The sequence below is a fragment of the Acanthaster planci genome, linkage group LG20 (genome assembly GCF_054643075.1).
Source record: "Acanthaster planci isolate LZ-2023a linkage group LG20, COTS_SCS, whole genome shotgun sequence".
Lineage (NCBI taxonomy): Eukaryota > Metazoa > Echinodermata > Asteroidea > Valvatida > Acanthasteridae > Acanthaster > Acanthaster planci.
In genome coordinates, this window is record NC_141796.1 from 5,769,820 (window position 1) to 5,787,184 (window position 17,365).

Below are 17,365 nucleotides of genomic sequence, written 5' to 3' on the forward strand. Positions count from 1 at the left end.
CAACGCTAGGGCTTCAAATTCCATGACAGGCACCATTTTGCTACAATGCTGTAGTGAGAGCAATTAGATTGTTCGAGGTTGGAGGTTGTAGCCTATGCACGTGTGCACCTGATTCTGCGGGCTGCTACCTTTGCAGTGTAGGAATAACCCAGGTCGGCACAAAAGCCGGCAAGCTAAATTGCTTAGTTTTTTGTCATGTTTGTAGTGTGAAACTGATTCTCCGGGTAAGTTCCTACCCGGGTATGAACAACTACCCGGGTAATTAATGACCCGAGTAAGTTCAGACGAGTGTGAAAGGGGCTATAAGAAGTGTTTTACATGCCTACCAAGCTTTAACAAAATTGGGCATTGGACAGCCAAGTTCTAGGGGGGCTTTGCGATGGTCTTAAATAACTGGACTCCTTTCTGTGACCGTGCACAGCCAAAATCTTGTTGGAGACTCCTCCTCCCTCCCCGACACATGACACCTTGTGCAGTATCTCCTTCTAGAAAAATTTAGGGAACCATCTTCTTATGAGTTTGACAACAGTACAAACTCTAAACACTGGGGAGAGGAAGAATTTGATTGCTGTTTTGTACCAACCGGTAGTACAGAAATCATTCCTCTTTTCCTTTTAATTTACATGTAGCATGCACTGGGAGGGGTCTGGGTCCAAGACCAAGACATTACATTTACATGTACTCTTGGAGAAAATTCTTTTAAAGATCAATCACATTGGTAATTCATGATTTACCTTTTTATGAAATTTAGTCATATTTAAAGCAATCTACATTTATTATGTTACAACCAAATAAAGATTGCTACTCAAAAACATGAGTTGAAGTCCTCCATATTAGGCAAACTGAAAACAAAAGTCGTCGGGAGCATCTAATAGAAGCCTGTAATGATGACATCACACTACGGCTCTGCAATTCAACGACAGGGCCAACACACCTGTGTGCATGAGCAGTGTGCTTGCTCACCCTTACATGTACCGGTATCTATGAATTAAAAGAGGTCAGACAGTGAGACCGACTTGGATTTGCTTTTCCATCGACAAGGTTGAATAACACTGGATTGTATGACGAAGTTGAACCGTCCCAAGTTGAACCGGAGTACATGTTCCGTAGATGTAAGGTCCTGATGAATTTCAGAAAGATGGCCGTTTTTTTCCTCTGTTTTTGTGCTATTAAAACCCTAACTCCCTAGGGACCATTGAAATCATGCATATGCTCGTTGGATTCAGAATGGTTAGGGTTAAGCCTCCTATTTTGAGAGCCATATGACATCATCAATTGTTAGATTTGTTTGCCACCCTCATCAACACATTTTTTTCTACTCTGAGCATTTTCACGGTTGAACTGAACTCGCAAAAGACGATCTTTTTATATAATGCTAAGAGAAGCTGCCATGTTAGTCATTTCATGAAAATGACCAATTCCCTGTTTTACAACCGTTTTCTATGAAAGCGATGTAATTGATCTTTTTAGTTCTTAAGGCAGTCATTTGTGTGGAGTTCTGTTCACATGGTCATTTTGGGGTTCTAAAACAGGAGCTGAAAGAAAGAATCACTGTAACTAACTTCTGGGAAATGTACTGATATCATACTAGGCTGATTTTCCCACTTTGCCCCCCCTCCCCCCACCAAGTCACATGCACATTTACCAGTGCCTTAGTAAGTTGGAAGAAGGGTGAGCAGGGAGAGATGTACTGGTAGCCATGGACACCTGGAATATTCCACACCAGGATTTTTATGCACCGGGGCATGAACATTTTTAGTCCACCATGCCAAACCACTGATTTCTTGGCGTGAAACTTTTGCCATGCCATCGGAATTTGGAAGGACAGTGAACTTTGAAAACCTGTAGGAGGTTGCACTGTATAGCTACTGGATGGGGGGCACTTAACTGAGTATATGCTGTACTCTCGTACATGTACCGGTATGCAGCCTTAGATCTCTCCCAAACCTGTTTGTGCAGTTTTTTCTTGGTATTTTCTCCTCTTCTGTTTTTTATGCTCAGCAGTGGGTGGATGGTCAAAAAACTTGTTTGCCCCGCGCCTTTGTAATTTCTCAATTATGCAGTCACTTAGGCCGATGGAACGACTGGATGTGCATGACGTGGTAAGCTTTTTTCGTTGGCACGCCACTTGATTGAATTTGCAGAAAAGTTGAGAGTTCAACTTCAAATGGCAAATGTTTTGTGCTGTCAACTCTTCATGGCGCCAACTTTGTTTGAAATACATGTACATATATCTCGGAGCATGGAATGAAATTAACTCCCTTGTGAAAGGGGATTTTTTTCCTACAGTAAATGTACAGTGTACATGAAAATAATTTGCTGAGATATCAATTTAGTGAAAGTCTGGGTGTTTAAAATACCGGTACATGTACCTCTACACTGTACATGCCTTGAATGCACATGTACACGTATGAATGCTAGAAAGAAACATTGAGCATCTAATTTTTTGAAAACTAGGTAGGAGGCAGGAGAGTTTATATTTATTTTTGGTTGTCAAGACAGCTTCCACTTCACAGGCATGTGCACAGTTTTGCAGCCTTAGTCATATGCAGATATTCAAAGATATGTTTGAACTGAAGATTGAAAGGTCACCAACAGAGTCAAATGTTAGTTTGGAAGTTACGGCTTGCACATTTTTATTTTCCAATCGATTTATTAACATTTTGGTAATTCTTGCTTAAAACATCTGTATTCAGAGGAGGATGCAACACTTTAAACAACATGTAATGAAATCTAAGGTCCCACAACCTGACAACACGTCGATCATACGTTGAGACAGTTTGCAGGGCCCCTTGACATGACGTCGCCACTGAAATATCTGACAAAAAAACAGTTGAGGTGCCTGGTACCGTACAAGTACTTACAGAATAAATCCCAAAAAGTGCCATATGTTGGCAACATAGCTGAACAGTTTTCTTAACGGACAACTCATAGGCGTCCATCTTGGCCATCCTGACATTACGTGCACACAAGTGGCAAGACCTGCCATTCAGCATAGTGTACAGTATGTAAATGTGAATAGTGGGTACTGATGAACAATGCGGTTTGTTTAAATGCAGTCTCTCCAAAGATTGATTTTCATCGTTGAGTCATGATTTTTTTTTTTTTCAATTTTTCAAATTTTCATTTTCAAAAATCGGCATCGCTTGTTAAGCCGTAATTGAAGCTTAGCATGGTCATTTTGACTATACACATGTAGTTTTGTAAAGGATTCCTTTTGGTTATAAGGTCCTCACTACCAATTTCACTGTGTGCATGCGCCAACATGGTATACTGTGTAGATTAATAAGTGCGCTGTGTGCAATGCATGCTCGAACGCGGTATACTGCGATGCGATACATGTACATGTACTTTGCATTGTGCATCTGTACAAATACATACATGTGTATACTCTGTACAATGCCCCAGGTCCCAGCTACCTTACACCATTCATTACACATACACGTACATGTATACTGTAAAATTATAATTCTGTAACAACATGCAGAATAATTGGCATTTCAATGGAAAAAGTCCACCTGAGGTTATTCCAGACTTTTGCTTGGTCAAGCGAGGGCAACGAAACAGTTTTATACAGCCTACCGGTACCGTAGTTTCAATTGAAGTCTAGACACTTTACATATACAAAGGATTCAAGATGGAGTAACCTGTATGACAAAACAATTATTAACTGCCCTGATGTAGGATGTGATGTTTCTTTAGAACACCTGTGAGCACGCACAGCACCCTTTGCAATTAAACAACCATATCCCCCACCGTAGTTGTTAGCTATACAGGTCCACATGTACAGGATAGTGTACAGTGCATACAATGTAGAGCTGTCTGAAGTACATGTACATGTACAGTAGGCTGTATACATTTGACTGATCATCTGTCTGATCCCTGTTGAATCCTAGCTTAGACTTGTGTGAACTTGGGGTTGAAAGGGCAGAATCGGATGGGGACAGTGCAAAAATGTGAGGAAAAGCCCTCTGGCATTACAGGTAACTCTGGTGGAAGCTACTGTATGAATCGTCATTAATCATTCATTGCTGAGGGCCTCAGTGGCACTGAACTGCACTGGGAATCACCGTACATATAGAAGCCAGAATATGTAGGTTATGGAAGGTGTGTGGGAATGTGGCTGGGCTGTGTTGTCCTCCATTGGTAAAAAAAATGTCAGAACTGTCCCGGTCAGGTTTTTTTATGAACTTGAAGGTATTTTTTTTACTGGTACTCTGCATTCTACATGTATTAGGGAACTATTTGACCTCCTTTTGAGGTTGGGTGTATCAAGGAGTGCACTTTTTCCAAACATTTAAAATTGTCTGCAATCTTCTGGACAACTGAGGGCGCTGTTGCTGTGATGTCAGTCAGGGAAGACACTTCGTTTCAAAAAGGTTTTCCATTCAACTTGTCAATGTAGATCTATTCACTGAAACCAGGACTATCGAGAAAGCACTGCTTGTTGGCTTCTTTGTTATACATGTACACTGATATGAGTACTTGTATGTTCACTACAGTAAATCACCAAATGAGGAAAATGAGCGGGACTGTGTGCAAATTTCATAATGTTGTGCACAAATCAATGCAGCATTGGGGTTTTGTCCCTTGGATGACCTCACAGTTTGGCTCGTAATGTGGAAATTGGCAATGAAAACCCAAAAGGCACCCGAATACTGGGACCTTCTGATCCTTTGAAATAGTAAAACAAAAAGTGAGCATCTTAAACGTTCATTTACATGTAGACTCAGTTGTGCATTCATGTACATGTACCGGTACATGTATATAGTACAAGTTGCAGGAAAGGAAAATTGCATTATAGACAGAGAGAAACCAAAATGTCTGTTTAATCTTTGAGTTCCATAAAGTTCTACATAAAGTTCCACGGATTCTTTCAGGACAGTGGATGATTTCATCATCCAGTGCTGTGAAACTTGCCTAACTTCAAATCATGCGCAAACTTTAAGCCACCAGTTTACGGCATACGGTAGCCATTTACATGTAGCTGGGCAGTGTTTTAATAACATATTAGTCTTTGCAAAGGATCAGCATTTCAACAAAACAGCAGTCATAATACAGTTGTTGAAGTACCTGTACATGCAGCTCCACCTGCCATTTTGAACAAGGTTTTTGTCCAATCTTCATTGAAACCAGGCAGAAAATCTCTCACAGCCAGACATGTTGTCATAACCTTCAAAAACAATTAGAGTTCACGTTTCTCATAGAAACCCTGAAACTTATCGACCTAACATAATTGTGCAAATTACACCACAATTTGTAATACAAAGCACAGACTTGCATCTCCATGTACATGTAACCCAGTGCATAGCTCTTGTTTGTTCAACTTTAAGTGAAGTTACCGGTACGCCATTGTGTAAACTTTCGTAAAATCGCTACTGACGTGGGATGAAAACCTCACAGTGAATGATGTGAAAAATGCAAATTTGTACCTGTAATTTCATGAGGGACCGTTGTGACCGTTGCTTGTTTTTTTTATTTGAACAAGAATTGTTATAATGTACTTGCAAATTAAACATACAGTAGTTAGGCCTGACTATTTAACAAACTAACGTTACATATAAGTTATAACCTACATGTACAATTCAACACAAAAATGAGTTGTACGTCATGTACATGTGCCTTTAATTTGAATAAAAGTGGAAGTGAACTTCGCTCCTGATTTGAGCATTTCTTTAAAAAAACCTGAAGGGGATTCGAAAGTTTAATAGACTACACTTCACCTGTGTTCAGCTAATACAGACGGTAACAAACCCACCTCTATCAAAATAGGAAAACACCAAACCAGCGCATGCACGCACATGCGAACACCCAATGTTTACGGTCAAACACGCTGGGGGTTTTCTGCTTGAATTCAATGAGCGCACACAATGTACATGTACGATGTACACACATGTATGTATGCATGGAGCAACGTTTTCATGACGACCAATAGCTCACGGCACACTGCGCTTTCTGTTTAAGCGCCTTATGAAGAAGATCGATACCAATTGGCTCTCTTGTCACTGAAAACCAATACTGACCAATAAAAACACGAAGCAGATTGTACCATTTACCGGTTAAGCGAAACTACGTGCAACATACATGCACATGCCAGCATACATGTATGTACAGTGTACAATGTGCATGCTACATGTGCGTGCAGGGCTGGCTGGCAGCTGAAAGCAGGCGGTGCTGGCATTGCAATGATTGTTAGCACAATAATTATAGGCCTACGTATGAAAGTCACAGCGGGATAAATGTGAAATCTTAAGTTACAAACGAATCACAGTCCTTTTTTGGTGATGTTGTTCGCTGTGTTTGTCATGTTGTTCGTTATTTGTTAAATGCTCTGAAATTTCTTTAGGGGCGCGATCTTTTACACTCCTTCAGGAGTGCTGAGGAGTGCGGTAGGAGCGCCTGCGCGATCGCGCTCCATTGAAATGAAGGACTGTGTTGTTTGCACCTTTGAGCTGATGTGCACATATTTTTGTTTTGCTTGGTAGACTTTCCAACAATAGCCTGCAAGATCTGTGGGGACCGGTCTTCTGGCGTTCACTACGGCATTATCTCCTGTGAGGGCTGTAAGGTAAGACGAGGTGCCAGACTTGGCTTCATTTCTTCTCTCCCCCTCCCCTTCACCTTGGTGGCTTGAGTCTTACAAGGAATGAGACTTGACCTTCTGATGGTCATTAGCCCTGATTCAAGCCGTAACACCCAGAGTGAAATACATGTTCATGGTTGAGACTACTGTTGCACTGTGAGATGAAATGAATCTTAGTTTCTTTTAAAACTTGAACAGACTTTTAAAACAATATGGCTTTCTTGTTACAGGATTTTCCCTCAGAGTAGCCAGTTCTATGCGTTTTTGTTTTTGCAAACATCAACATCACCACATAGTTGTTACCGCTGTCTTTAAGGCCTGTGACCTACAGGCAGTGGTTCAATATTGTTTGTATGAGTAACTTGGAGTCAGGGGTTCTAATCCAGCAGTTGGATGTGACATCTTGGGACTTTGGGCAGGTCACTCTGCCAAAGTTTACCTCTTTCCACCCAGGGGTACATGCACCTATACATGTGGGTACATGCACCTACACATGTGCGTACATGCACCTATACATGTGGGTACATGCACCTATACATGTGGGTACCTGTGAGAGTGTTGTATTGTTTAATTATGAGCCCAAGGCTGGGCCAAAGGAGGTGGTAATGAGAATTATTTTTGGGGGGGAGTTGTTCAAGGGTCCATTGAGCAGGAACAGTAATGACCCCCTAAGCACCAGCAATGGAGGATACATAACATTCACCAAGAATCAGTGTTATCTCACTGGTCTCAAGTGTCAGAAATTGTGAAGGTTTCGGGTAAGAAAACCCCCCCTTACACCATTAAAGACTGTAACATTCCTAAAATTGTCAGTCGCATACATGTACATGTACATGTACTGTACATGTGCTGTTTGCGTGCTGTGTGCACGCTGTTTGCTCACACAAGCTTTGACGTGACAAGATCTCAGAATGCTTAGTTTCAGAGATTTGGCCAGTAGAGTATAAAAATGAATTAGTCAGGCTGGCCAGGAAACTCCAGGACCAGAGTGACCTCGGAGTTGGGCTTAGCATCTTGACTCATGCACTTACACATGTACATGTACGGGCACTTTGCTTTGGTTCTGAGAGTCTGTGTGCAGTCCCCAGGGTTTGACAGACTGGACCAAAGGACTGAGGCCAGCAATTAAAAGATCAGTGGTCTTGCACTTTTCTTTCCTGTTCATGTACACATTATGTAAAAGTTTTGTGAGAAAAAGAAATTGAATATTTACATTAATGGATTCCTGTCATTATTTCTGGCACCAACGTACTGGTATACCCCCCCACCCCCGACGTGTTCCATATGCGGTGTGTGAAAAACAAATTCAGACAGTACATTCACCTGTTGGTTCTTAGTCGTGGTTGTCGTGTTGTCAACTATTGTAATGTGTTCAGATCCAATAGATTTTGTGAGGCAGTGGCCCCTGGTCCTTGCAGTTTTTTTTGCCCCATGAATTTCAACCTCCCTGTGTCCTCAAACTAAACAGGACCACTCATCTCTTGGGCCAGGCAGCAATCAGCCCCCACTGCATGCAGGCACCGGTGCACCTACACGTCCAAGTGTGTACCTTGCTTTCCGTAGTTTCCTGCTCATCCTCGGGCATCTGATTTGTCCGTCTCCCAATGGAGTCTGACACACTGTGTGTCAGCCCTTTTAATAGCTGAAGAGTATTTTGGCTCTTGACTGTGGGAACAGTTGCGGACTCTTCTTTTCTCAGTTGGACTATGGCCTTCACAGATACAGAACGTGGCCTTCACAGATCAATTCGTTTTGCTGTCCAGTAATGTGTCTGTTCACCTGTTATACATGTACAGTGCAATGCACATGTTTGTTTGTGCACCCTTATGTGTACGGTACATGTACTTTAATTGTTTGTGAATGTACATTCTGGGGACAATGCTTGTTCTGAGAAGTAGAAGTTATGGGGATACAGAGGTCATGGCAACCTATAAGGAGGAGATTCCAATTTTGGTAACAACAGAAATTGTCCTCTTGATACGAGGAAAGCCTACATGTACCTACCCATGCAGTGTTATGGGAACTACATGTACATGTACATGTTGACATACATGTACTTTCAGTATGCGTGCATGTTGACACTGACCAAATGGGTGTCTGCACAGTTTGGTAGCTGTTGTACAATATACTTGAATAAATTGTGCCCAAAATGGGATGAAGGCCTGCCATGTATTGTTACACGGCTTTAGTCAAAAGTTCAAGCACACCTTGTAAGTGATACCCGGTATGTTTCATGTACATGTACATGAGCCAGGTACTGTATATGTACACGTACATGTACATTTATGTGTATACACGTACACCAGGCTATGCATGTGCACCAGCACTGCACCTGTGCATGACTTGAATGCATTAGACAGATATGGCAGCTTGCAATCCCCAGTGGAATGAGGTTAACCACATCTGCCTCACAACTTGTCACAGGAGAACCCATTGAATCACGATGTACATTATCGTCTCTGGAGAAAAAGAATCACTCCAGTGAAGAAAAAAAACACTTAAACAAACCGCAAAAGACAGAAAAAAGCAAGGGGGGGAGAAAAGAAGAAAAACCCACACTTGACCTTGGCTTGGAAATCAGTGTTGTGGCCAGTACATTGACTTTTATCAGGCACATAAACATGCACAATTAAGTACATGGTGCGGTACTCAATACATTGGACTCGGTATACCGGTACAAGTACCAGTACATGGTGTAGTACTCAATACATTGGACTCAGTATACCGGTTCAAGTACATGGTGTGGTACTCAATACGTTGGACTCAGTGTACCGGTACAAGTACATGGTGTGGTACTCAGTACATTGGACTCAGTATACCGGTACAAGTACCAGTACATGGTGTAGTACTCAATACATTGGACTTAGTATACCGGTTCAAGTACATGGTGTGGTACTCAATACATTTGACTCAGTATACGGGTACAAGTACATGGTGTGGTACTCAGTACATTGGACTCAGTATACCGGTACAAGTACATGGTGTGGTACTCAGTACATTGGACTCAGTATACCGGTACAAGTACTGTACATGGTGTGGTACTCAGTACATTGGACTCAGTATACCGGTACAAGTACATAGTGTGGTACTCAGTACATTGGACTCAGTATACCGGTACAAGTACATGTACATGGTGTGGTACTCAGTACATTGGACTCAGTACACTGGTACAAGTACATGGTGTGGTACTCAGTACATTGGACTCAGTATTCCGGTACAAGTACATGGTGTGGTACTCAATGTATTGTACTCAGTATACCGGTACATGTTATAGAATCCTTACAGCATACCTGGGCCTAATTTCATGGCGCTGCTTACTGCAAGTGAAAAATCAGCGCTTACCATAGCAGAAAAGTCTGTTTTTAGGGCGAACATATTTCACGGTTTAGCGAGGAATTTCGGCTTGTGCACATGCGCACAGCCGTAACTAAGGATTCTGTGCTTAAAGGGTTATTTATATTAGTGCAGAATTTTGCAGCTTGAGCAGTTAGTGCAAAATGGAAACAGTAAGTGTAGAATTTTGCGGTAAGCAGCGCCATGAAATAGGGCCCCAATACAATCACGTACACGTATACTGTGTATTGGCATGGGCATATTTTCCTGATCCAGTTTTCTTCACAAAAGAAATTGTGGTTGAAAACCTTTTTTGTCTGCCCTTATACAACTGTGCACAAATATGTTATGATACCGGGTAGCTCTGTCCCTGTTTTTACCACTTCACCGTGTAATGTTACCGTACATGTACCGTAGCTCCATCACTTATTTTACCATTAGGAAAAAGTAATCAGATATCAAAAACCTTCAAGACAAATTTGTTGATGCTGGGTTGACAGAGTGGTCGTTGCTTGCCACAGTTGATTGCATTTAAGGACCCTCTGGGGAAAATGAAGTATCCACTGGGCTTGACTTGCAAGAAAAATCAAGGAAGGACATAAATTTGGCTCACTGTCTTAATATGTGGATATGTCCTAATACATCCTGCTATATGTGTATGCAATACGCATGTACATGTACACGTTAAGGACCACTTCTTTTTAACTTGTAATTTTTTTCCAAGCAATGAGTAGGGTCTAGTTCTTTTTTTTGTTCATTTTTTGTGTGTCTAGATGGTGTTCTCATTGGAAATTTTTTTTTAACTATTTTAAAACATCAAATGCACATTTTCAAGATGAGAACTTGGGCACTCTCAAAATGGACAGTTTCAGGGAAAAATCAGATGACAGTTTTTCAAAATTTTCAGTCTGCATATCTTTCAATTGGCTCAATAGTGAGTACGGCCTCCTCTTGCAGCAGTAATGGCTTAACTGTCTCGTGGACGTAATGAGGTGATTCACATCTCTGATGGCCAGCACATCCCATGCAGCCTCCAGAGCCACACCCAGCTGCTGCAGTCCATGTGGCTGTGCATCCAGCTGCTTCATGCTCCTCCCCATCAAGTCCCAGACATGTTCCGTGGGATTCAAGTCTGGGGACTTCGCTGGCCAGTCCATGCGCTCAATCCCATGGTTTTCTAGGAACTGCGTCACCACCCTTGCTCATTGGGGATGGGCATTATCATCTATAAAAATGACCCCCCCTCCCACATTTTCTGTGAATGGCACCACGATAGGTTCAAGGACCTCACTTCTGTCATTGCTCCCCGTGGGGCCACGTAGAGACAAGTACGGTTGCCAGAGGCGATGCTTCCCCACACCATGATGCCGTCTCCCCCATAACGGTCATGTTCTGCAAATCTCTCTCCTGCTCGCCTCCAGACTCTCACACGTCCATCATTGTGGTCGAGGGAGAATCTGCTCTCATCTGTGAACAGAACATGGCACCACTGCTGTTGGGTCCATCCGACATGCTCCTGAGTCCAGTTGAGATGGATTCTGCTGTGAGCCGGGGTGAGTGGGTCACACTGTGCTGGTCTTCTGGCATGCATAGTGGCTCTGTGAAGTCAGTTGTGGATTTGTTTGAGTGGAAACAGTCTCTCCAGTGGCAGCAGCAAAGTCATCATTGAGTCAACGTGCACTGTGGAAGTAGTTGCAGAGGCAGAGATTCGTCAAGTAGCGGGTTGTTGCGGCTGGCCGGCCACTGTGGAGTCTCTCTGAGTACAGCCCTGTCTCACGGTGTCATGAGTATGCTCTGCTGCTGACAATGTGAGACACACCCATCATGTCAGCTACTCTTCGCTGACTGAAGCCAGCTTCCAGCGTCCCTAGGACTCTGGCAACCTCTGGTTCCCTCAGGTGGTGTCTTGGCATTGCTGCTGCAAGTTGTCGGATTGTGGAGACCAATGACAGAAAAATGCTCTTGCACCTACTTTTTTGCCACTTCATGTGGTCAGCTGATACTCTGAAAGCCCACATTTCAGGATATGCAATGATGCAAGAGATACATGTATTATGCCACAACTGAAATCAACCACACTTGAAATTGATTGCAGCTGTGTTTGAGGGCTTGAGGCCATTCAGGACGGTTGTATTGGGGTGTTTGCAGCAGTAATATATCTCTTATGAAAATAAGCACTTAGTCAGTTTCCCTATATGATTTGTTTCATCATATAAAAAGGATACACAAAATAAAAAGTGGTCCTTAACTTTTTTCAGTAGTGTACTACCAGTATATTTGTGATCTGCCAGTATATTTAGCATGGGGAACATGCAGTTTCTTAAGCTTAGGCTGCATCCGAATCTCTTGTCTAGAGCTACAGTAGGTCTAGGTCTTCGCTCCATTGGAAATGCATGGAGACGCGAAGACAATAGACCTAGCCGTAGCTCTGGAAGCCCGTTTCGGACACGGTCTTAATGTACAGATAAAAGTGCTCATTTCCATCCATGCAACAGACTGGTACCCATAAGTAGAATTTACCGGCTACTTTTGTGTACGGGAGGATACATGTACCGGTATGTATCACAAGGTATCAAAGAGAAAGGATCCATTTACCATGTCTGGACTGGTGCAGTGTCCTCTGTTTGCATGTACAGATTATGTAGTTGGCCCTCCAGCAACTTGTACATGTATAAATACAGGTACCGTAAATGAACATGCATGTTGCAACTGCAGCACGGGTCGGTGTTCCAGTGTGGGAGATACAATCACATTTTAGCTGTTGTGAGATCGAGCTTACATCTGTGCATTGGCTTCTGGTAGGATGTATCAGGGAGAATCGGCTTTCCAAATCTTTCTGCTTCTTTGTATTCAAGACCCTACCGTACCGGTACATTACTGTGCTGCAGGATACCGGTACCTCTCACAGCTCACCCTTCCTCCTCAAGCAAACCCGGTCAGGTTCTCTGATCATTGATTCATATCAACTACATGTAGAAGAACCAGAACTGTTCTCTACGGTCATTGTGCCTTTACCAAAGCAGCGCCAGCAAGATAGAATCATTTGTGCCAAATATTCAAATACCCACATACATGTACATGTACGTGTATCCGATTGTTGAATATTTGAATAGCTTTTAAAATTGTATTTGGAGTTAACATAAAAAGAGGTGACTGTAAAAAAAGTAATAAAGGGGAGAGAATGCAGTTATTTGGTCACAATCTTATTTCATTGTATTTGGAGTATGCTAATGCATTTGCCCAGCAATAAGGCCCAACAGTACTCTCCTCGGAGTCTTAGAACATAGTACACATACAGTACATTGTACCATAGATGGGCACATTCTGTTTTTGCAGTTCAGCCAGCGGTCACACCATTTGTTCCTGCTGCGTGTCAGGAGAAATATTTGTGGCACACCACCAGCAACCCGTGAATATCATGTGATGGCAATTTTTTTTTCCTCCCGGGCATTTTATGAAAACAAATAATCAAGCACAACAGCTAGAATGGCAGTCCACTTGGGCTCTGGTATGACAGCGTACGAAAGCCCCCGAGTGCTGTACTGTGCTTTTACGTGCATGTACTTTTCTGAGTTCAAAAAAACAAAACAACCCATCACCACATATACACTGTAGGGTACGTGGTACTGGTATTTGTACCCTGTGAACCATGTTGCACAATATTTCACAATGTTCCCGACTGTGATAGGTTTTCCTTTTAGGGAACCCTAGATACGTCTGGGCTAGGAAAGGCCAGTCTAGGTCGCAGTTGGTATTTGAGTTATCTTTGTTGTCAGTTTTAACTTACCCACATTTGCTCGTTTGAGTCACAGAGTTTTTTTTCCAGCTGTCTCAGCCAGATCCTTGCTCTCTGCTCTCACACCCTTTGTTTTGGGTGACAGTGACAGCATTTTATATCATTGTTTTCCCCTATCTATCTTATCTGTGTGTCTGTTTCCATTCTCAAGTTGAGAGACCTGTGTGTACAATGCACACTGTAAATACGGGGGGAAGGGGAAGAATATCAACCAGAAGGAGCCCCTTAAAAACACTTTTGGAAAAGGCAATGAAAAAAGATAAGTATGTTTATTGTACACATGTATGTGTACAAGTATAATACTTAAATATTGTTCATGTACATTTACATGTATTCTAGTCCGAGGATGTCAGTTGTGGAATGTTTATCTATATTTGTTGAAGCGTAATGGAAGTAATAGTCTGTATATGAGGCTGCCTGTACGGTTGAGTCAATTCGAATCATTCACTATTTGAATATTTGACCTTTAATTTGGTCAAATATCGGAATATTCAGTTGTACCAACAAGCAGATTGTTAAGGAACAAACCATATACATGTACAAAAGCAGTTGCAATAATGGACACAATTGTACATTATAATTACTATATAATAGCTTTTCACAACTACGAGTATCTCCAGTCATGAGTTAGCAAGATTTGAGAGATGAACAATAATTCTTTTCCTGTTGAAAATGTATATTCCTTTTAAATTTGTTAATGAATAATGTACTTTTCAAATCATTGTGAGGGTTTTGTCACTTTTCATTGAAATTACTTGGAACAAGCCTCCTTCACGCAATTTTTCTCATTTAAAACAAAAGGAAATGCTCCCTTTTCATTAATTTTGCATTCGAATATTCAAATTCGAAAAATAATATTCGATGATCGATGTAATATTCGGTTATTCGGCACAGCGTTAACTGCCTTGTTACTACAGGAAGCACAAGGACCTTCTCAGCAGTGTTCTAGCCACGGTCGCCCGGCACTGAAAATTTGCTCCCAGAACGTAGGTCCGAAATAAACTCTGCCGCCCAGCACAAATTTCCCCAGATTGAATAAAAGTATTGCCAATATTGTGTATTTTGTTCACATTCTTGAATAAAAGTTCACACTTTTCTGTGTTTTGAAATGTGAAGCACTGATTCTCAATGTTTACAAGACGATATAATTTCCACTTTTTAGCCTAGGCCTACCGTACCGTACCTGTACAGTACATGTAGCGATCGCCCAATGCGCATCGCACGCCACATAATTCCGATCCTAGCTCTTAAGTGTTTGGTGTGTTCACTGGTATGCACAGGCAATGTATGCAAGTTTTCTCTGCCAATCGATTGGGAGACCAGCGTATATTCAACTTGTGTCAGTCCGTTGGACACTCAATTTTTCGTCTATGTTAATATTAGTAAGGTCTAAAAACCAAATGACTGATTGACATTCCTCCAAAGCCCCAAAAAGCGATGTTGAAAAAGGGGAGAAGGGAACGCGGTGAAAAATAAATTCCACAGGTCCAAAGTGGCAGACTTATTAGTGGCATTGCCATGAAGAAATAGTACACCGTGTGCGAAGTCTAACATGCCAAAGGTAAACACGATGTGCTCGGCCTAATCTTGTACATAGTCATGCCCAAGTACAATACTGGCGCGGGGTTTTAAATTCTCGGTTGTACCATGGTTGTCGCTGGTAATCGATCATGGCTTCGCAAAAAAAACTGGAGGAATTCTTCGGAAAGCAAAAAAGACAGGAACTCGAAGAGCATGAGGATGAAACTGCCGACAGTGGAACTGGTGAGTTAAAGTTTGACGAGTGTGAAGAACGCGATGAATCCAGCTGCAGCGTGGATAGTCATGATAGTACAGGTGTAGTGGGCCAGATAAGGGCACATGTACTCCTTCTACTTTGTCGCAAAGAGGTGTAAAAAATCAGAAACATGCGTCAACTTTTGATGTCAAGTGGAAAATAAATAGGCCTTGGTTATACTGTGTTCGTGGTTCTGGAATGTTTTTGTACATACTGCCAAAAGTATGAGAAGAGGCCCTTTGGACGCGAAACATGGAATAAAGTAAGATGTATATGCTTCGATTAGAGAGCACCTGAAATTCATTGAATATCAGTCCTTAAAACGTAGCTTTATACCAATAACTCTAAAAACAACCCCAAACCCACCACTAAAATTGGTCTGGCTAGAACCCTGCTACTCAGTGTCTTGTCTTCTTCAGCATGCTCTCACTGTTTTTAAGCAGGATCTCAAGCTGTCCTGTCTCCTGCTCTCAGCTGAGACGTGCTGCGTCTCCATCGAGTTGTAGGACTTTGCAGCCTGTGCAAACAAGTGCGGGCACCTCGCTGTAAACCTAGAAGTGTTGCCCTGCGGGGCACGTGCAGAACCAGCATTCATACGCATAAGGCCAACATTTTGTACATGCAGTTTGTGGTGGCTAAGGTTACGACACTTAGACGGGTTGCCGCCTATCCCTGTTGCACCAGTCTGCAGATTGGAAATCAGGAAATAGTCTGCAAAATTTTATGTAAACCTCAGATTTGGTTGAATGGACAGGTAAAGAAAGAGGACAACTGATGCCTTGCTCCAAGCCAGGTCCTGGTGCGTGGCAATCATCTTCTAGCATAGCTTCGTAGAATCTAATATTGGAACCTTGCATAGATGGGCAATGCGTAATGTGATTCGGAAACCATATTGTGGCTGTTGTAACTATCCATTGCATGTTTAATTTGTTGGCCTGCAAGCCTGCCAACTCTGAATAATGCAATTGTTACAAATAAATGTCATTTAAAAGCGCTCATGAGATATATTTTTTTCCAATACAGAATTTTTGATGTTTTTGGGGGAAAAAAGTAAAAACATTTACCCTTGATCATGCTGGAATTGCTACAGAGGAACATGTGCATGTACAGTAGGCCTATGTTTTATCTTTGACTGTAGCAGGCCTTTTATTTAAAATATATGTAACTAGGAGGAGGAACTATTAACTAGTATTCTTTTCTTATGATGCCGGAATATTTGTATGATAATACTAGCGGGATATTTTGTCCTGTAATTATCCCTAACCCCGTAGGGACCATTGAAATCCTGCATAAACTTGTTGGGTTCAGCATGGTTAGGATTACCCGAACCCCGTAGGGACCATTGAAATCCTGCCTAACCTTGTTGGGTTCAGCATGGTTAGGATTACCCGAACCCCCTAGGGACCATTGAAATCCTGCCTAACCTTGTTGGGTTCAGCATGGATAGGGTTACCCGAACCCCCCAGAGACCATTGAAATCCTGCATAACCTTGTTGGGTTCAGCATGGTTAGGGTTACCCGAACCCCATAGGGACCATTGAAATCCTGCATAACCTTGTTGGGTTCAGCATGGTTAGGGTTAGCGAACCCCGTAGGGACCATTGAAATCCTGCATAACCTTGTTGGGTTCAGCATGGTGAGGGTTACCCAAACCCCATAGGGACCATTGAAATCCTGCATAACCTTGTTGGGTTCAGCATGGTTAGGGTTACCCGAACCCCCCAGGGACCATTGAAATCCTGCATAACCTTGTTGGGTTCAGCATGGTTAGGGTTACCCGAACCCCCCAGGGACCATTGAAATCCTGCATAACCTTGTTGGGTTCAGCATGGTTAGGGATAAATTTGTATTTGTTTGTTTTAATTCCACCCTCCCA

The 17,365-nt window shown here is 42.2% G+C and overlaps 1 protein-coding gene across 2 annotated transcripts in view; it reads left to right on the forward strand.

Moving 5' to 3' along the window:
- LOC110977980 (oxysterols receptor LXR-alpha-like) overlaps window positions 1-17,365 on the forward strand; it is an 80,093-nt gene that overhangs the window by 14,539 nt on the left and 48,189 nt on the right. For both annotated transcript variants that reach the window (XM_022232562.2, XM_022232563.2), the window contains exon 3: window positions 6,486-6,568. In XM_022232562.2, coding sequence (XP_022088254.1) covers window positions 6,486-6,568 — 83 coding nt within the window. The remainder of the gene's footprint in view (window positions 1-6,485; window positions 6,569-17,365) is intronic.